The sequence below is a fragment of the Uloborus diversus genome, chromosome 2, assembly GCF_026930045.1.
Source record: "Uloborus diversus isolate 005 chromosome 2, Udiv.v.3.1, whole genome shotgun sequence".
Lineage (NCBI taxonomy): Eukaryota > Metazoa > Arthropoda > Arachnida > Araneae > Uloboridae > Uloborus > Uloborus diversus.
The window spans coordinates 17,775,653-17,798,542 of record NC_072732.1 but is presented as its reverse complement, the minus strand read 5'-3'; the positions used below and the strand labels follow the sequence as shown (position 1 = coordinate 17,798,542).

Sequence of the window (22,890 nt, the reverse complement as noted above, 5' to 3'; positions counted from 1 at the left end):
CCTTTGAGTTATAAATGGAACTGAAATTAGTTGTCTTGGTTGTGTTGTGAATTTCCTTTCATAACTCTACCAACTGTTACATAAGAAAGTTTTTATGTAGTAGTTATTGGCAATTTTTTTAAGTAAAGTATTTTTAATTAACATTTTGGAGAAAAATATTACCAAATATTCATTAATTAAACCTCATTATTATCTATAATTATGCATTACAAATATTGCAGTAAATACGAATTGATTAGATAACACCTGTAGCATAGTTTTGGACAGTTTTAGACAGTTTTGGACGGTAAAAACCACCTGTCCTGTCCTAAACCAGTTTTGGACAGTCCAAAACCCAACCCTGATATGAAGCTTTCAAAAGTTTCTTGTTTTTCTAGCTAATAGTTGGCTGTATTAGAACTTGAATCGCTAGTTCTAATAGAGAAGAATTCAATCTTCTTGTTCAAATACTGCATTTACCAAAATATAAGATTAACTTAATTAGGGACAAGGGGACCTCCCCTAAAGTATAACATTGAATAACTATGCTTTTAGTTTAAATTTCTCATTCAATAATTTTATGTTTGCTTGTATGTCGTTAAAAATATTTAAGACACTGAATTTAAATTAACCACATTATTAATGGAAATTTGTAAATATCATTTCAGGCTTGTGACAGTGTTAGCTGGGAAAGGCAATTACCAAATCCAATATCAGCTGATCTTTTGTATTTGGGTCATGACTTTCAATGAAACTTTAGCTGAAAGAATGCACAAGTGAGTATCTTTCAAATAATCTTTGCTGGATGTTTGAAAAACTGAACTAAACAATAAAATAATTTAACACAAACAAAATACTAAGTCAGACACCTAAAAGCTTATAGTAACTCCACATTGTTCTACTCCCTTTTTACTTTCTTCTATATCTAATATATAGAAGAAAGTATCGGATTCGTGCAAATTTTCGAATTTCGAATTTTGACGGATTCGAACGTTTTGAGGTGTGCTGAGTCCATTTCGACTATTTTTGGAAAATGTCTGTCTGTGTGTGTGTATGCGTGTGTGTATGTGTGTGTGTCACGTCTGTGTGTGACCAGTTTTTTGTGGCCGCTCTACAGCAAAAACTACCGCATGAAATCGAACGAAATTTGGTACACATATGTGCCCCTATGTGAACTTGTGCCCATTGGTTTTTGGCGCGAATTCCTCCAAGGGGGGTGGAGCAATGGGACGTTTTTTGAGTTACGCGTGATTGCTATTCCTCAGGAAGTAACTGGCGGAATCAAACAAAATTTGGTCCATATGTTGCCATTAACAGGAACAGGTGCTGATTCAATTTTGGTGTCAATAACTCAAACGGGGGTTGAGCTATAGAACGTTTTTTGTCGTCAATTGTGAATGCTGTATCTCAAGAAATAATGAACGGAATGAAAGAAAAATTTATCGGCAAGTAGCCCTTAGTGGGTATAAGAGCTGATTTTATTTTGGTGTCAATAGCTAAAAAGGGGGTAGCGCAATCGCCCGTTCTTTTTTTCCATTGTGAGTGCCCTATCTCAAGAAGTAATGCTACGTTCTGGTTGAAATTTGGAATGTATGTGAATCCATATTTAAACAGGCTTTGGTTCAATTTTGACACCAATCGCTCCAAGGTTTTTTTTTTTTTTGCGAATAAAAATAGCTTTATTAATGCAACAATAAGAAAGATAAATCGTAATAGATTGTCGTCTGCGTATTTCTCATGATTTTAATTGAATGGAAATGATCGGAAATATTATCTCAATGATTTAAAATTTTTAACTGTTGCCATCTTATGTTTGTTAACAAATAAAATATTTGTAATTAATTCAAGCAAGGCTTTTAAAATAACTTTTAGTTCTTGCACGTGTAATTTTGTTTTTGTTGGGAATATTGCTTCCTCGTCAATGGGGAAGGATCAGAAAAAAAGAAAAATATAGAAGAAAGTTTCGTGATGGCCACAACATACTAGTTTACATCTCATTTTAATTTTGACTTGCAACTTAAATGCTAAACAAAAAAACAAAACCACTGCAGTATGACATGTAACACCTCAGAATCTGAACAAGTTGATCCCTAAGGAGTTGCAATGAAATATTACAAAAAAAAAAAAAATACTGCATAGCCAGCATCTAAAAAAGATACAGTAAAACCTGTGAAGTTGACCTCCCTTTTAAGTTGACCACCTGTCTAAGTTGATCGCTTTTATCAGACACGAAAGTAGCCATTACCTTATAAACCAACCTATGTAAGTTGACCACCTGTTTAAGTTGACCAATGAACATACTTGCTAACTCTACTGTTTTTAACGGGAGACTCCCGTTTTTTGTTTCCATCTCCCAATTTCCCGTTTTTTACGATTTTCTCCCTTTTTTGTGGTTTTTTCAGTCAATCATTAAAAGTTTCACTTTCTTCTCAATAGATGGCGCCCTTTTCTAGTCTACCAATGTCAGGAAATAGGAATTTTTCCAATTAATAACTCATTTAGTAAAAATAAATTTTTTAGAAGCGTTCCACATTTGCATGTTCAACGAAGCACGTGTTTTGCCGATAATTGCAGCAGATTTCAATCTTTTTGCATCTTGAAATTATTTCAATTATTTTTAATGTTTGAAGTTATTTGAACATGTGTGCTACCCTATTACCTACTTATTTTATATTGTATTTTCATTATATATTGATTTCCTTTCTTTTTTTTTTTTCGGATTTTAGTAATTAAATTTTTGTAGGTACTTTTCTGGTAGAGACTGGAGAATGTACAAAACTTTAAGCAAATTCAGTCCTTATTATTTAGTTTTTCCTTTGCAGTATATTTTTCTTGCTGCTACCAATTTGCTTATATCTGCAAAAATCCCCATATCACTTTAAATTCAGTATTCATGTTATTTAAAAGCATAATTTAATAATTCTGTAGCAAGGATATGTTGATGGTGAATCACCTATATACCTCTAGTAAAATCTCCTGTTTTTTTTCCTTCCAAGGTTGGCAAGTATGAATAAAGTAGTGAACCGCAAGTGGTCAACTTACACAGGTTTCCCTGTAATTTGTTCTCTCTCTTTTCTTTAAGAAATAGAAGTAACTAAAGCATACATAGGGGTACTTTTTTTAAAAATCTAGAATTAAACTAATGTGTACGTAGAAGGATTTAAAATAATAATTAGTAGACTTTTAACAATGTGTAGAATGATGTACTTAGAAAAATACATATAATAAATTTCAAGTATTATTTAGTATAAATTGGAATGAAACCATCAGCTATGTTCATGCAATTAGGCAACAAAATAATAATTAGTAGACTTTTAACAATGTGTAGAATGATATACTGAGAAAAATACATATAATAAATTTCAAGTATTATTTAGTATACATTGGAATGAAACCGAAACCATCAGCTATGTTCATGCAATTAGGTACAATTACAAACCACTAAAGCAATAAAAGTATAGAATATTTCAAAAAAAGGCCATCACTTTTTATGACCAAGGATGAGTATTAAAGTTAGGTAACTTGAGTAAAAGTGATAAAAAGAGTTAAAAATAGGGCGAGCAGCTGCTTTGATACTCTTAAAAACGGCTATTTTTCTGAGTTTTTAACTCTTCTTGTTTTTACTTGCATTGCACAGCATTGAGTATGAAGTTAGTATGAAGTTTGGACAGTTTTTACGTACCAAAAATATATAACCTATTTGTCTGAATTTGCTCCAACTTTAGATTCTTATTTAAGTAAGAAACTACAAATACTTAAAGCTCTTTTTGTTTTTAAATAGGCAGTTGATAAGTTCTTTAATTCTTATTAATTTAGAAGTTCATCCTAATATGAAAATTAGGTTATTATTTTTAAGTGCTAGTTTAGATGAATTACTTTTAATTAGTTTAGATGAATTACTTTTAATTATCTCCCTCAGTTTTCGCGATTTTGGATGCATAAACGCTTTTTTTTTGGGGTTGGGGATTTCTTGACAAGATTAATACATAATGTGGAGGTACTATTAATTATTTTGACTAAATCAACAAAAGTATTTGCTAGCATTTGCTAAATTGTTAATTAACTTCACTGCCTTTGCCTGTTAGTTTTTAATAACAACATATTGTTTTACTTATCCTATTACAGGGTGGCGACAGATCAGGGAAAAGTCAGGGAACTTTATCACTCAGGGAAATATCAGGGAATTTTGAAAAAATAACAAAAAGTCAGGGAAAACTGATCAAATGAGGAAAAAAAATTTTTTTTCCTTTTAAAATGAAGTACTTTGATTCCCCACGAATTTTCCACCAATTATTTGTTTGAAAAAGTAAAATTAATGAGGTGCAATTATAGAGTACCGCATATTTGTGCATTTTTTTTTTTTTTAAATCAAGCTCTAAGTATTCAATCTTAGGATGAGCTTCTTAAATTGCTTCTGTGTCTGTAAAGTTGTTTATTTTACCTAACTTGAATTTTCCTTTCACGCATTCAATGCTACGTAAAATAAACAACCCTACAGGCAAAGAGGAAGCCGTCATTAATGACTTAGCTCTCTTGCCTTTACTCATTGTCTTACGCTCTTATTAACCAGCGCGAGTAACTCTGGGGTCCAAGGGTTACCTGCCAATCGAAGGGTTGACGTTATTAACCAACGCGGATTGGAGTTAACGCCGTGTTGTGAACCGGTTTTTCAGCTCCAAATCTAACCCCTCGGTTTCGGCGAGTTAACTCCCGACAGCGAGCTACTAAAGATGGCGGACATCGGACAACAACGCAACTAAGACTTGTTTATGCTGGAGGATTTGGAACTGCTGGAATTAATTGAACGTAAGCCTCGAAAAATTCGGCTTAAATAAAAGAAAGGGGCCCTAATGTCATAGGGACTCCTCGCAACTGCGACATGATTAATCTGCCACTGATTCTGGTGATGAAATTTTAAATTATTTAACATTAAACACTAATCAGCGATGAGAATCGAATATACTTGATTTTTAGTAATTACAAACTAAATTATCTTGATAATGGTGATTTGTGAATAAATTAAATATTTTGCACGTCTTTTTTTGTATATGGAGGCAAAGTGAAATATTTAAGGTAACTTACTTTTTTTCAAAATGAACAAACTGAAATTTTTTTCTGAAAATTACGGTACATGAAGGAAGACCAATATATTTTACGATAAAACTCGCAATGAAATATTATTTTTTATTTTTAGCTGTAAATTTGTGCCTCAGAAAAAAAGTGGAAATTTTTCATCTATTTTTTTTCATGGGGCAAAGTGAAAAATGAAGTATTTTTCTAATGAACTGTTTTCAGTATCATGATTGAAGAAATTTTTTATCAAATAAATGGGTAAATAAAAAAGTGAATTAATAAATGAGAAGAAAATGAAAGAATAAACGAAAATAACTTAAATGAGTGAATAAAATAGCAAATTAATAAGAAAATAAATGAAAGAATGAGTAAATAAGGGAATTATTAAATAAAGGAATGTAAATGAACTATAATTCAGAGTTTCCCAAACAGTGAAGGACGAGTAACGATATTTTAATTTGAAAAGAAAGCCCATTTATGAGGAATAAAAAGTTCTTGCTTAGGTACATGCAGAACGCAGCAATCCCCCCCCCCCCCCCCGGAACTCTCAGAAGTAAACACACTACACATTAATTAATTTTGTGTATATCACGAAGTTCATATTGTTACAAAACTAGATTGAGGAAAGTACAAACATTGAAGCACATTTTTACAACTGTGATATTATACTTCAAATAAAACTTTTGCTCCAAGAATTTTTAAACTGAATTTAATAGTCAACATTCAAAATTTCTAGCAATGGCTGAAATAGATCAAATGCTATAGTTTGCATTCGATTTTAATAATGGGATCGTTTCCGAAATTTTAAAAGTATTTTTTTTTCTCAAAGAGCATGCTTAAAAACATAGGATTTGGCAATTTTTGAAATAATTTGACAAAGTTTAATATTTTTCAACAATTATTTTAATCAGTGCACAGATTCGATTTCATTTTTTACGCTTCTGCACAAGGCTTCACAACTGACTAGCATTCACTGATGCCATTAGCACAGACCGCAGTATTTAATTCGCTTCTTAAATATCATAATCTGAAAGCGCGGTAGACAGCAAGTGTAAGCATTCAGCGAGCTAGTGGAGTACGCGCCAAAGTTCATCACTGTTTTGCCCACAACTTCAAAAGTTCATTTTTAATAGTAAACTTATTGTAGAAATTTGGTGATAACATTTTTATTCCTAATTGAATCTCAAATAGAATTTACTTCCATAACTCAGAATAATAATTTTAGAAAAAGAAGTGAAAACCAGATAAGTGCTCTGAAAAATATACAGAACAATGAATAAATACATTTTATGGGAAAAAAGCGTGAAAATATAGTAGAAAAAAAAGAATAGATTTAACTGTGTCATATCATTTTTTTTTGCGCGAGGGGGCGGGGGGGGGGGGGGGAAGGGATCCGCGAAGTTCGTAATTTTTCCGGAGGGGGTCCACGAGAGTCTGAAATTTGGGAACCTCTGATAAATGAACACGTACGTGATTTGATAAAAGATTGAATTAGTAAATGATATAAATTATTTCACTTAGCCCCATCCACTTTGCTCCGCATGGACAGGACATGCTTCATTGTACACAGCATTTATTATACAAATATGCTTAATATTAAGCAAATAATGCTGCACTGAATATTAGTGGGTGTCATTTAATATTTCAAACGTTAATAACAAAAACTTTATCCTTTAATATTACCAAAAATATTTTTTGACAACAAAATATGACAATATGCGTATCATTTTTTTTTTATTTTAAACATTGCTTGTATTATCATGCTGTTTGATTTTTAACGCCCTGCTTGAAGACTTATTCTAGGGCAGTTATCAAATCAGAATTCTCCGAACTGAGACCAATCGTTGATATTTACTCAAATTATTTAGTGAGTTCCAGTGTTTCGATTTTATCAGGAGAATGGATCGTGTAGAAGATGAAAGGGTGGTAAAGGAAATTTTTGATGTATTAAAAAATTTTAAGAGGGTCAGATCTATTTAAAGAGCAGTGTTGGTCAAAAGTGCTTAAATGATCTTGTTCTGATATAAACATACAGAAAAATCAAAGTTTGATGAGGAAATAACTGGAGATTTTTTTTAAATATAAGGGATGTCTCAATTTTTTATTGTTTAAAATATTTTTCTGCGTTACCTTAAGTGAATTGTTACACTATGATTGGTAAAAACTCTCCATTATTTCTCTCTCCTAATTAAAAACTATTTAAATCTTATAACTCAAACATAAACCGTGAGGTTAATTGTCATTTAAAAAATGAGAAGAAATGGAAGAATGAGAGAGCTGCAATCATACCGAAATAAAAGAAAAACTATTTCTTGTCAAGTAAATGTAACAAGTCAGAATCAGGAAAGAGCCTGAAACAGTTTCTTTCGGTGTTTATATACAGCTGTCCCATTCCTCCCACCCTCCACAATTCTCCTGCAATTGGCGCATAACTGGTTAAAATTGATAATAAGCAGCCATAAATATGCAGCACAATCTATAACAAAGTCTATTCATTAATAACTGTGCAAACTCATGTGTGACTGAATGACATTTTTGATTAAAAACAATAGTCTGAGGTATTATATAGTAAAATAATTTTCATTAAAACTGATATTTTTTCTTTTTCTATTTCCTTTTTCATAACTAAAATGCTAAAACAAAAACAGAAAAATATAGTATTTTTATAGGTTTTATTTTTCAATTTTTACGCTATCGTTTGTTTCGTGAGTATATATAGTGACATTTTTGTCAACGAAGTTTTCGAACTTCTTATTACAAAACGACATTTATGTGAATTCTCAATTCTGTATAAATTAATTCTTTTAAGTGATGGGTACTTTTAAGATACCGAAGTAACAATAAGAAACTGTTAATCTGAATAATGATTTATGCTTCGGATTAAAATAGTTGAGGTTTAGGTGCTGTGACGAGATGATAAGAATGTTTAAATTCTATTAATAACGAATAATTTAAAGTAACAATATTTTAAATGAAACAAACAAAAAAAAAAATATTGCACTTGGCTCATATAAATTTAGTGAATATGTATAATGGGGAACAATTTGTTAAATCATATCAATAAAATTAGTTTTAAAACAAAAACGTTTAAGTTATAATTTTCATGGAATTTCCCCAAGATATTTAATGAAAAATAGTTCTTGCACTGAATTCTTTGTAATTGTCACCCAGCGAAGCCAGTATTTTGGCTTCGAAAGGAGTATAATTTGTTTTTGTGGAAGCGAAATTGATCTTTTAGTGATAATAGAAGGAAAAAAGACACTTTCGTTCGAAAATCCACCTAATAACAACGTGCTTCAAAATCAACAACGAGGCCGTGCTAGCCGTGCCCCCGACCGTCGGCTTTGACTCTCCTGTAAACAATATCACATGACCAAAATCCACCAATGAGAGTGGCTTTTACATCTAGGGAGAAAAAAATCAGCGGTCTGGGTGACTCGCTGTTGGATAATAACAACTGTGAGTAACCTCGCGGTTTGAGTTAGCCCTGGGTTCACCTACTCGGCAGTTACTCTTCCTCAACTCGCGCTGGTTAATACGAGCGTTAAAGTAATTAACATACTGATATCACAATTTCAAGAAAAAATCTCTTTAAAAAAAATAAAATTAATGCTGAAAAAATCTTAAAAGTTATAACTTGGCGTTTTTAATTTAATAGCTAAAATTGAATTTTGACTGAAAACAAACCAAATTTGTTTTTTTTTTGCCATGGTGTTATTCACTGTCACTTCAGATTACACGAAGGGTTTTTTTTTAGACTTTAAAACTCTTTTATTCTAAAACCATAGACATATATATTCTGAAATTAATAATTGTTTTTGCATTTCAATGTTGTTTGTTACTAAAGTAAAGATTTTTTTCGACAACTAATGAAATCATTTGAATTTGGGTTGTGTACATAAGTAAATATGTTTCTTACTTTTTAGTAGTTCTGTATTCATTCATTAAAACCTAAGTTATTGATTAGGGAATAGCTCAAGATTGCTCGTTCCTCGTTGTTAAAAGGTTTCAATTTGTTTTACATAAATATGTCTATTCTGCCATGTGCAGGTAAAGGGCAGTAACTGCACATTTTTAATTTTTTTGCATTTTTGTCATCTATAGTACACTATCTATATTGTACAAGCTCTCTTTTTTGGTTTCCGCTGAAAAAGAGGCGCGAAAAAAACGTCAAATTCCATCATTTTCCTATTGTTAGTACTGAACCCACCGCACATTTCTTCAAATATCTCGAAAACTAATTTCTGCAGATACTGCCATTTACCTGCACACGGCAGTATTATTTACGTAAGTAAAACTACATTACTTCTATACTTTAACTATCACTTGCTATTCTTGCAGCAACAATTATACTGCTTAAAAATTCAGTTCGAGATTATTTCCATTTAAATTTTTAATTTCATCATGATTAGATATGTCATAAAGAGTGGTTTTAATAATTTCGTACAATTGTTATGTCAACTGGTTCCTGGAAATAAAGTATTTGTTTTAGATTTCCTACAATATTTCTCTGTTGATAGTTTAATGTACTATTTTTGCCAAAAAAAAAGTGCATCTTTTCAAAATATATTTTTAATTAACATCTTAAACTGTTTTAAACACTGCATTTTATTTAATATGCAATGCTTTTCAGGTTCAGAAAAGAAAAGAAACCATTATCATTGGTAACATAAATCAGGGAAATTCGGTGAACTTAATCAGGGAAATCAGGGAACTTTTTTTTTCCAGTTCCTGTCGTCATCCTGCATTAATATTTGATGCTTTTGCTAACTTTTTTAGTTTATGTTTTGTTTTTGTTTCATATTCAACTATAACAGTTTCTTTTAAAAAAAAATTTCGTAAAGGAATACCAGGATCCAAACCTGTAGAATCTGCATACAAAAGCTAAACAGTTATAAAATGCCTTCGGGCAAATTAAAGGGAGAAAAAAAAGATATCCTTTTCTGATGCTTCTTCAGTTGTTTTTTTCTGAAGTATTGAAGTATTACATAAAAAGTAGTCGAAAACTTTGTACTGCATAGTGAATAAAATATGACAACGTATATAAAGTACAAATTCAAAATGAAAAAAGGTTAAAAAACCAGCAAACAGCTGTTTCGGCACTCTAAAATACAGGTTCAGTCGGGTTGAACCTGTCTTCGTTTTTATTTGCACTGATGATGGCACTTGTATTTTAGAGTGCCGAAACAGCTGTTTGCTGGTTTTTTAACCTTTTTTCATTTTGAATTTGTACTTTATATACGTTGTCATATTTTATTCACTATTGAAGTATTGTATTGAAAACAATAGTGATGCACTATAACAGCATAATATTGTTTAAAAACAACAAAACAATTAGAATTTAATTGCAATTTTTAAAATGTAAAAACATTTGTAGTAGTGCTGAATCCATGAAAACTTGATTAAAGAAGCAGTGTTTATAAAATAACAATTTTCAAAGATTGCATACTTGCATTTCATAGTTACAAAGCACCAAAGGAGCCCTTCTATCAATGCATGAAAAGATGAGTTTGAAATATCACCCCAAAGTTCAAAAGTTCAATATTGTTTATAGTTGAAGCAAGGGCGCCCATATGCAAAATTGTTAGAGGGGGGGGGGGGCTCGGATATTTTTCCCATGTGTTAGGAGTGTATTTTCTCCAGTGAAACCGATTTCAGGACAGATTAGAGTCATTAAAATATTCATAACTTATTCATTAACTAGTGGCACCCGCACGGCTTCGCCCGTAATAGAAAAATTAAAGGTCTTTTGGTTCGCTTGTATATTTACAAATGATGTATGGTGAATTTTCTCGCCAATTGGCTTGTACCGACGTTACGGTTCCACGTTATGGTCATTTCGTATCTCGCCAATTGGCTTGTGCCCATGTTACGGTTCCACGTTATGATAATTTCGTAATTTATGATAGTTCTTTTTCTTAAAATTGGAATAAAAAAGAACCACATCGAATTTTCGAAAAATCGCTTCGAGATGCACACCCCCATGCTACATACTAACTTTGTGCCAAATTTCATGAAAATCGGGTCCGAACGGTTTAGGCGCTATGCGCGTCACAGACATCCTACAGACATCCAGACATCCTCCGGACAGAGAGACTTTCTGCTTTATTATTAGTAAAGATGGCTGGAGAATAAATTTTTTTACATTTTTGCAAAGAAAAAGTACCAAAAGCAATGAAGTTCTAATTTCAAAGGGGGCTCGAGCCCCCCCCCTTGCCCCTCTGTATGGGCGCCCTTGAGTTGAAGTATAAGTATCTAGCAATTAGCATGAAATAAATGAGTAACTGAAGAATTCTATTGAAGTGTAATTCATAATTATATTTAGTTGTCTCTTAATTTACTATTAGTTCTCTATTTCTGTTCTGAATATTAAAAAAAAAATACTGTTGTGTTTTAATTCGACGACCATTTCATTTTAAAGGCTTTAATCTGCAATATACAATTGTTTTGATATTCAGTTCGAATTTAAAAAATTTTTAAAAAAAAAATAGTATTTTCACAGGAAAATATTAAAAAAAAGTAATTTGATTATATTAGTGTAATGCTTTAATTTTATATTTTTATTTGTTTACAGATTTAATGTTATTCCAATACTCTCAGATATATTAAGTGAATGTCCAAAAGAAAAAGTAACAAGAATAATATTGGCAACATTAAGAGTAAGTAAACTTGCATGTTATGTATTTGTCATTGGTATTAGATGTGTAACTTGGATTGGAAATTGTAAAAGAAAGCAAAGTTTTAAAATATTCTTTATTATTGGGATATAGATATAGAGTTACAATCCTACAGTACTCCAAGTTCCTCATGTATTTTTAAAATGTAAAATTTGATTCAAAGTTTTCAAAAATTGGGGTATTTTAAAATCATGAACTCTGTATACCCTGTATGAGCATTCAAATGAAATATATAGTTTTTCGTAAAGATTACCATTAGAGATGGCACAAAGTGCAATTTGGCCGAAGCTCTGAATACCAAAGCTTCAGCTGCTCTGTATGTTGAGTTTTTAGCATTTAATGCACAATAAATGCATATACAACATCATGTCACTCTGAATATTCTTTACTACTCTTAGTTTTTTCAAAATTTTCAACTTGTTGTCTGTTTTTTCTTTTTCTTTTTATTAATGTCTATCCCCAACTTTTGCTTTGCGCTGGTAGCACCAGAAAAACACTTGTTTTTAGTTTCTCATTAGAATAAGTAATATAAAGCTATATTTGGAATATTAAAGGCATGCTCTACAATTAAGTTAATGTTTATATTAACCAACTGATATGATCAAATATTAAATAATAGAATTATCCAATAAGAGATATTTAATTATAATAGAATTTTACATTAATCAACTATTCTGGAATACATTTTAGGATTTTAATTATTTAGAACAAATGTTTAGAATGTAGATCTAAAATGGATGTGCAACTAATAAACTGGACAGGAAACCTTCCTCATATTTTTATTTAAAAAGATAAATGAATTAGTAAATAAATAAATAAAGTAAAATGTAGCTTTAATTTATGTTCTGATAATTATCTGCATGTTTTACAATCCTGGTTCAATTGTTGATAGTCTTGATTAATGAATACAAAATGAGTTAAAATATGTTGACAGTTTAATGCATCTATATATTGTACCTCTAAACAAAATGTAATTTTAAAATAAATTACTTAAGGATGTCCATCAGTTGCATATCCGCCCTTGTATGTATGAATAACATCACTACTGTCCAACCACGGATTGGATGGAATTTTCAAACGTCCAGATAAGACGAATCTATGTGAATAAGGGGGAAAAGTAAAAATTTGAAGCGCGTATTCCGCTCATTTGAACGAGACTCTGCTTCGCAAAAGCTAACATCGGTAAAAAATAATAGATTCGTCTTTTTTCGGCTGTAAAACGGATGTTTGTCTTTCCATACAATCCGTCCGTGGTCAGATAGTATTGTTATAGGTTTCAAAGCTAGAAACATTTGAATGTTTAATGCAGTATATTTATATAGCTTCATTTTAGAACTTGAGTTTTTTAATAAAATTATAAACCAACTATAATGTTATATAACTTTCAGTAGAATATATTCTTGATTAACATTTTATTAATTGCTGAATTAATTCTGGCTCTAAGGGTTCAATATACACGCATTTTAAAATTAAATATACATTTGAGGCAGTGAGAAGCAAAGGATGTAAGTGGCAAAATGTAAAATTTGGAGAGAACCAGTAGGTGAACCTCTCTTCTGTCTTGGGACAAGAGCTAGTCCTTGTAGGGTGCTGCTATACAGCATGAATTAGAAAAACTTTTCTATGAAAGCCTACCTAGACCCACAACTCAAAATGCATTTTATGCAAAACTTGAAAATGTCCACTTACATCCCATTGCTTCTCACTGCCTCATTTCTGTTATAGTTTATCATAAGGTACAATTTTGAATTTAAAAGGCAATAGCTTGCATAATAAGCTCGTGGTTTGATCAAACTGAAGCTTCAGTGGAATGGCCAAAGCTTCGTTCCATGTTACAACATACTAGTTAACTACTTGAACAAGAGCTAGTCCTTGTAGCCATGGACGCCCATATACAAAATTGTAAGAGGGAGCTCAGAAATTTTAACCATGGTTTAGCAGAATATTTTCCCATAGAGGCAGATTTCAGGACAGATTAGTGTCATTAAAATTTGACATTTTTAATTACATATTCATTAATGGCTGGAGAAGAAATATTTTTATATTTTTGCAAAGAAAAAAGTACTAAAAGCAAGGAAGTTCTAATTTCCAGGGGGGGGGGGCTCAAGCCCCCTTTGCCCCCCTATACGGGCGCCCTTGCTTGTAGCCCTGGTAGGTGCTGCTATACAGCATGAATTAGAGAAACTTTTCAATGAAAGCCTACCTAGACCCACAACTTAAAACGCATTTTATGCAAAACTTGGAAATGTCCACTTACATCCCAATGCTTCTCACTGCCTCATTTCTGTTATAGTTTATCATAAGGTACAATTTTGAATTTAAAAGACAACAGCTTGCATAATAAGCTCATGGTTTGGCCAAACTGAAGCTTCAGTGGAATGGCTGAAGCTTCGTTCCATCTCTAGTTACAACGTACTAGTTAACTACTTGAACAAGAACTGTCTTAAAGGAAACCAAGATTTGAAATTTTCCTTTTGCATTTTAATATATAATTTCAGATATTTTCACTTGAAGTTATCAGCAGTAGTGAGAACAAATATTTCATATGTTTGGATTAAATTTTTACATTATGAAAATAAAATGTCTTGAAGGAATGGAACTGACTTGTGTGAAGTTTTGCATTGAAGAGTTAAAATCTTAGTTGGAGCATTTCAGTTGTTATTGAAAAGTTTTTCTAAAGATGCTCCATTGCTTTCCCCTCCCTTATTTTTTGCACCTTTTGTGAAATATTTTTTCGTATTTCAGAACCTGATTGAAAAGCCAGAGGAGTTAAGCATTAGCCGAGATAATGCCATTGCCATGGTGCAGTGCAAAGTGCTGAAGCAATTGGACATACTTCAGAGTCGCAGGTTTGATGATCCAGACATTGTGGAAGATTTAGAATTCCTCAATGAAAAGCTTCAGACAAGCGTTCAAGATTTAAGGTTAGAATTGAAATTTCATGCTGCAATATGTTATCCCGACTCTAAAATGCTATGAACTGCTGATATCTGAAATTTCTAATTTGAGAGAATAAGTACAGCTGTGGAATTTAGTGAAACATTTGCTAACCAAGGTATTATTTGAAGCACATAGCAGCAAAGTAGGTGTCTCCAATTCCAATTGTTGTGTAAATGCGCTTTTTAGTTTCTTCAGTGCATTACTTAAGTAGGCCAACAACCCAAGAGTTTCAACATGGTCTCCTAAATGTTTTCCTAAACAAAACATGAAAAGTTATTGTTACTAATATCTTTTTGTCTAGGCAGATATGTGAATTTGTCCTTGAAAATTTGTTTTTTTGGGATACATACCTACTTTTTCAGCTATACACTTCATTTGCCTTATGTAAATAAATCAGTGGGAAGTGAATGTTAGTGTCCATTATAAACTATTTCACCTCATCTGATTTTAGTCAAAGCTGAGAAAAGTATAATATATCAATGTCTAAATATGGGAAGAATGATCTGCCCTCCCCCTATCAAATAATAGGGCTAAAAGTTAAAAGAAATATTTTTAATTGTATAAAAGCCTCAATCAACCTATTATCTTCAAGCAATTTTTGATGTCTTTATGCTTAAGCCCCCTGTGCAATGAGGAGCTGTACTTAGGTTGGAGTCTTAGCTTTGGCAAATAGCTTTTAAACCCCCCTTTTTCCATAGGAATGTGTGAAGTCAACCCTTAAAAACTTTACAGTAGTAAGTTCCAAATGACCTCTCTCCCTGTTTCTTGAAGAATTTTTTGTCTCAATTTATTTTACAGCTCAGTTCTCACATGGTTCAAAGTTGCCCTAAAGAACAGAATAACATTAAACCAGGTTAATTATTCCTTTTAAGCATTTTTTATGATTATCGTTAATTAAATTTGGTTAGTACACAGTATTTTAGGAGTTTTTCTGTGGTTTTAAGCCAATATATGTAACAACACTATTATAATATGAGTGGGATGCTAAAAATATAGAAATTGTGAATCAAAGTTACGCCAAATAAATATTATGCTGTTATCTTTTGTCATGAAATACAACTATTTGGAAAAGTTAATGAAATGGACATTTTATAAATTTTGTGTTTCAGTTATAATTGAACTGTTATCAGAGAGATGACAGTGTTAAAAATTATTTTCAACAAATTTCTTAAACTACTTAATCACAAAATTCAATTGGTCTTTTATAGCTCTTTTGATGAATATTCTACAGAAATTAAATCAGGCAGATTAGAGTGGAGTCCTGTGCACAACTCTGAGAAATTTTGGCGAGAAAACACTCATCGCTTGAATGAAAAAAATTATGAACTATTAAAGTAAGCTCTTGAAATACATTTTACAAAAAAAAAAAAAAAAAAAATCCTGTTTGTTTTTGAAAAATGTTTGCCAAAATTATGCAGTAAGTATTTATTGTCTGTGTACATTCAAGAGGAAATTATTTTCAAAGAGAGTTTCTTTGTTTAATTATATTTTTAATATACAAAATGATCTGTAATTTATTATGTTTTGCTACTTTTACCTTTATAAAAAAAATTCAGAAACAATTAAATATTTTAACAGCTTTTTGTGTTATTTCTGGACACTTGGACACAATTTTATAAATGCCTTAAAAAATTCAGGTATATTAGCAATTGGAAACGGTTTATATCAAACACGTATCTGCAAATTGATTGCAGACACATGTTTTGGGGTTTCAAGGAACTCTTTTTTTTTCAATGCGGAGAAGTGTGAGCTTTAGGATGAAAAGTTATTCCAGAAAAGCAATGAAGCTCCTGCAAGCCCAAAATATGTGTCTGAAATTAATTTGCACATGATATATGTTGTTTACCATTGTTACTTCATTGCACAAAAGCATTTATTCATTTTGTATTTAGACATACAGTGAAACACCTTTTATACGTTTTTGAAGGGACCGTATGAAAAAAACGTATAAATGAAAAAAAACGTATAATAGGTGTACGTTAATGTGTATTAGGCTCTGCCGGGACCAATTTAAAAAACGTGTAATTGATAAAAACATACAAAAGAGAAACGTACAAACGGTGCTTTACTGTATGTCTTAATATTTTGAAGTAACTTTTATTTAAATTTGAATGACTAGATGTACATGCTGATGCTTTGAATTACTGTTGCTATTTTTTAAAAATGAGTGTTTTATTAATTTTGCATTTTATTTATTTAATTATTTTTGATATAGTTAATTGTTGTCAGAAAGATGGTATCATACGTTATTTTTTACCAATTTAGTGATCATATTGTTTAAAAATTAATATTCACTGTATTGTGTTGTAAAATCAATTTCCCTTTTCAGGATCTTAATTTGTCTTCTTGAAAATAGTAAAGATCCTCTAGTCTTAAGTGTTGCAGCTCATGATATTGGAGAATATGTACGCCATTATCCTCGTGGGAAGCAGTGAGTTTTGTCCTCATTTCTGTTTGTTGTGTAGTTGTAAAAAATTTGATCTGATTTTGCAAAGTAATTTTTATTTTTGCACCATTGAATTTTAGTATGTATTTTGATAAATTTCCTTACAGTTTTCATGGAAATGCATATTGCACATTATAATGGAATGTGATATTAAATATACTGAATCAAATTTCTAAAGTATATAAGAAGTATTTAATTTGTTCTGTTTTTGTCTTTGTTTAATGGTATTGATTATTGATTCATTTCTCAGTATTTGCAATGTTTACTGAGAATATTGATTAAATGCCTGTTCATAAATTGTCTGTCATTGTTCTAGAAATAACTGCTAGATAATTCAACTGAATTTTTAACTTCTGAAGGTGTTGGATAAGTGTGCTTAACTACAAAGTTTTTTTTTTTTCTATTTTCTTAAAAATGTGTGTAGCAAACATACAATATGAAATTTATATTTTTTTGCAGCATATTCAACCATTAAAAAACTGTGGGAAATAACATCTAATACTAATAATGAAAAAGAGGTGGATTCACTTGCCCTTTCTGTTAAGGTTCAAATAAACAAATTTTCAAAGGGGCTGAAATAACACCTCCAGAAACTGTTCTAGTCACTTCACTTCTAAAACACTTTCATAACATTTTAAGTAGGGAGAACAATTTTTGATAAGCTTTCAAAATAACAATTACTTATTCTGAAAAACTGAATAAGATTGTACTTTGACACACATGCATTTTAGAACAATCAAAAGAAACTGGTCTTTCTCAGGCAAATCAATTTAAACGCAGCCAGCATGTCATAACGGCAACAATTAAATTCTTTTAGCTCACAACCCATGAGAAAATTGAATTTTAATGTGTGTTTTTGATGTTTGTCCTTGACTGGATTTCGAATCCGGCAGCCATAGTACAGAAGCAATGTGCTATACTGCTAGATGACCTACTGCTGATATGTCGCTGTTCAAACATATATATAATATTACTGTTCTTATTTTGATGCAAAAAAAAAAAAAAAAAATTAATTTGAATTTTGACATCTTGAATTCAAATTATGTTTTTCGCAATCACAAGTGTGTGTTTGTAGGCGTGTGTGTTTGTGGGAGGGTATGTGTGTTTGTGTGTAGGGGTATTTGTATGTGTGTAGGCATGTGTGTTTGTGTCTGTGCAGGCATAAGTGCGATAGTTGTGTGTATGAATGTGTGTGTGGGGGTATGTGTGTGTAGGCATGAATGTGTGGGTAGTTGTGTGTATGTGTTTGTGTCTGTATGTATGTGTTTGTGTGTGTGTTTGTGTTGTGTGTAGGTGTATGTGTATGTGCATGTGTGTGTGTGTGTAGTTGTGTATGATGCACGTGTTTGTAGGATATGGATGCAACCTGGAGGTGGTTTTTGCTATAGGATCAGCATGTAAGAAATTATATGTGTGGAAAACGCCCAAGAACTGAACTGAACTGAGTAGTTAAGTTTAAATAAATTAGCCGGACTCGCGCACCTCGTAGCAGTTCTTATCGCAGTATGTAATATTCAAAATTCTGGAGATTTTATTTTCGAGAGAGTTCGTTGCCGATATCTTCATTATGTTGTGTTTATTAATTAACAAGTTTTTATTTGCAACTAACATTGTAGTTTATTGTGCTGTAATTAAATTTTTCTAAGTTAAAAAAGTTCAAGTGTTTGTGTCACAATTTCTACACGAAGGAATATCTGAAGACTTCAGTACAAATGATTTCATTGCCCCGCGACTTTTGGAAGCGTTGAAGAAGTTAAATAGATGGTAAGAGTTTTTAAATTTAGAAACTTACTTTGACGCGCAACAATATGCTTCACGTGGTTACATTGCGTAAAACTTGACAGGGATCCCAAGATTAATAACTCGGGATCTCCATAATTGCGCTATGGGGCTTTACGCGATTGACTTCTGCGCAGATGCATGTGAGCGCCTGAGTTCATACGGCTATAGGCAGTTATGAAGGCATGACTGCCAAAAAAAATCTCCTGACCGAATAGCGGGATAAATATATGGATATCTCTTGACCGCTATTCGGGATAAAGGGCAAATTGGCTGCCCATCATGTATACTGTTTCCGTATATAGAAAATAAATTAGTTTGTGTGTGTTGTGAATGAACGTAGTCTCTTCAGTTCTCTCCCTCTCCAAAGTTGATACATGGGAAATGTGACAAAGAAGAAGGGGCGAAAATCCTCTTCACAGCATCGTGAGGAGCCGGTCGACGGTGATGCTGGCAGAGGGTGCTGGCATGAAAATAAAATGATAGCACATCAAAACAGTCAAATGAAAGTAATAAGCAATCGTGATTGCTAAAAAAAAACTTTTAAAAAAAAGTCATTAATCCCTAATTGTTTATGCCATTACCCTGCAGTTCCAGTTTTTCCTACTTTTCTACTTGTAAATTTTTAACATTGGTTCAAGTTCATTTTTAAAGGAAAAAAAAATGTTTATGTGATCAAGAATATTTTGTGTTTTTTTTTCTTTCTTTGTTAAAAAAAAAAAAGATATTTATTGCTGGTATGTTTTCAATTTCAGTGTAATAGAAGGTCTAGGTGGTAAACAGCAAGTCATGCATCTGTTATCACATGAAGACCCTAATGTTAGATATCAAGCATTACTATGTGTACAGAAACTTATGGTTCATAATTGGTCAGTATATTTTTAAATATAAAGCCTTTTTTGATCAATTTCTTTCAAAACTACTAAGTGAAATCATGATTTTGATTGCTAATTAAATTTCATAAATTTATTTTCAAAAGATTCGATTTAATATAAGATTCTTTGTTAAATTGTATAGCATTACCATTCTCGATGTTATTTCATTTCTCTAAAATAAAGTTATTGGTCTTATATATTACAATTTTTCATAAAAGTAGTTTTTGTGAATGTCTTCGAAAATTTGTATCTCATTTGTTCTACTTAGTTTGCTTTGACTGTCTTACGTATGATAGAGTGAATGAATGTAGGCTCATTAATAGGTTGATTTTTAATAAATCTTTATATTACAGTTATAATTAGAAGTTAAAGTTTTCTGTGGCACTTTATTTTATTTAAATTTAGCTTCTTCTTTTTTTTTTTTTTTCAAAAAATATAAACTCACATTTCAGGTGTTTGATGCTTAATTTAGACAAAAGCTGATGAAAACTTTGTACCATTCTTTTATATATTACTTATTTGTGTGATTTAGCATTTATATTGTAGTTGATGGAATGTGATAAATTTTGTGTATTTTCTTTTTTTCTTTAATGACATTTATGGTTAACCAGAAAACCTCCAGAAAACATAACTTTTGAACGCAAAAATTTTTCAATTTTGAAACCTTTTGTTTTCTTTCTTTTTTTTTTTACATGAAAGTGTTACCTACTAGAAGTTACTATAAGCAATGGCCCAGTTAAGTTCCAATTATTTTACTCATAAATTAAAAAAATAAATAAAAAAATGCCTTGTTCACAGAAATTAAAAAACAAGGAAAAACTTTTAAAATTTAAAAATTGAGGCCAATTTAATATCAAAGTAGTGATTTTGTTAAATGGTGCAAACAATCAGCTATTTTAATGATTAGTGGGAATATAATTTTAAACTCTCTTAATTAAAGTGCGGCTTAGTTAGAAGTTTCAAATGTATGTTAAAAAAAACTGTATTTAGTAAATTTGAGGATGAACTGGCAATTTATAATTTTGGTTGAATGCCTATTATTGATGTATTTTCCCTCCATCATTTATTTTCACCTCAGAAATGACATTGTTAAGGGTCTGTCATGGAGGTGAGGAATTTGCCATTAATATAGGCCTGATGGATACATTTTCAAGGAAATGTTTTTTTTTCTTTGTTGCTACAATCTGCACATGTTAAGCATATAAAAACATTAAAATGTCAGTAATCCAACGTTATTAAGCACTAAACTTGCAAATGATTGCAGACACGTGTTTCTTTGTTACAAGGAACACCTTTTTCAATGCAAAGAAGTGTGAGCTTTTGGATGAAAAGTCATCCGAGAAAAGCAACACGGTGGAACAGGAGGTAGTATAAATATCAAAAAATAGAAATTAAACAAAACAAAAATGATAAAATGACACATGGAGACAAAATTTATTATATAATTCCATCAGGAAACAAAATCCGTTAAGTAATAAATTTTAAAAGAAAACCCATAAACAATGCAAAAAGTCCAAAAATGAAACCACTCTGAATAAATTAGCAATAAATTTACCAGCGGGAAAAACTATGTATGGAAGCAATGTATCAAATGGAGAAATGCAGAAAAAACAGAGTGAAGGATAAACGTATTGGAATTAGTTAATCACAAAACGAAATAAGAAAGCAAAAAATGAAAAAATAAAAGTAAGAAATGTACGACGTTTACATAAAAATAATAGAAAATCTAAACATGTTCACTTTTTTTTTTTACATTAATTTAGTCAGAATAACCATACTAAGTTTTTAAAACAAAATCTTTAAAGCAATTCTTGTTTTTCAACAAAACTCTCACAACTTCAACTATGACTGAAAATGAACGAGGGGGCTCTTTTGTATCATGGAAAATAAAATTTGATGTCATTACTGCGACGTGTTAATGAGGAATGGCATTTGTGTTTAGATAAGGGAGGTGAGAATTTATTGTGTGACATGACTTCTTGTCCTATTAAAACTAACTAAAACACAATATAAAAAAATTAAATATACTTAAACAATGAGTATTTGAGACATTTGTGAAAGGAATAATCAATAAATAAGTATATACTTTTAATTAAATAAGTTATTAAGCAACATAAACAGTCGTACAAGGTGTGTGACATGCCACGGAGGTGAGAATTCACATGTTGTGAACCAAAAATATGCTAAAATAAAAAATTTTATTAAAAAATTATTGGCAATTTTAAATAGATATATTTTTGATGAAATTAAAAATCATGGTTAAATGAATTGTTCCTTAAAAGTTTTTACTGTAAAAGACGTGTGCAGAAAAGTTACACTTTTTGAAGAATGACCCTTATTTAACTTATTTACTACATATATAAACAATTAAATACGCAAATAAATAGAAGAAAATAATATAAATTTGCAGGTAACAGATAGAAATATTGCAGTATAAATGCATATCATCTTTAATTATAGAATGTATTTTGAGGTAAAGTTGGTCTTAAGTCTGGTTAAGGGTTTGTGTCTTTTGCAGCATTTTCTTTAAAGACTTTGGGTTCTTGCTTTTATCACTTATTCTTATCTAACTTTGCTTTGCCTTTGTGTTGTATTTGCTAGCTTTAAAATTCATGTTGATTGACATTTTTCAATCGTGATTTGTTTATTCCTTTCATGTGCATTTGAATAAATTTGTCAGAGAAAATATTATAGTGATCCCATGATGCTATGCTGCACATGGCATATGCTGGCATGGCTATGCTGTTCCTGAGAGTAATGGCACACCCCTCAGAAAATGGTATGGAATAGTCAAAGAAAGGGTCCTTCCCTCAAAAGAAGAGACCAACTGTTTAAAACTCCCTAATGTTTTAATGACCCTCATAGGCCTATTTAAGTAAAGAATAAGATTTATATTTTTGAGGTTAATAAATTATTTTTCAAAAAGCTGTTTATGTTTTCCCTTTTTACTAAGCAGTGCCCCCCCCCTTCCTGATTTAATTAAAAATATTAAAAATGTATTACTGCAAAGCTGAAATATCACTTTTAGTGGATAATCAAATGGTATGTTTTTGTTTTTACCGTAAGATTTCATTCAAAATTAATAACTACATTTATCTTAAACTGATAGTAAATACAAAAC

General features: G+C 31.1%; 1 protein-coding gene across 1 annotated transcript in view; it reads left to right on the top strand.

The window, feature by feature from the left end:
- Positions 1 to 22,890, top strand: part of LOC129216882 (V-type proton ATPase subunit H-like) — a gene marked incomplete at its 5' end in the record, with an annotated part of 45,255 nt that overhangs the window by 8,289 nt on the left and 14,076 nt on the right. The window contains 6 exon segments of the mRNA XM_054851097.1: positions 648 to 755; positions 11,627 to 11,711; positions 14,475 to 14,653; positions 15,878 to 16,003; positions 16,999 to 17,100; positions 19,650 to 19,763. Coding sequence (XP_054707072.1) covers positions 648 to 755; positions 11,627 to 11,711; positions 14,475 to 14,653; positions 15,878 to 16,003; positions 16,999 to 17,100; positions 19,650 to 19,763 — 714 coding nt within the window.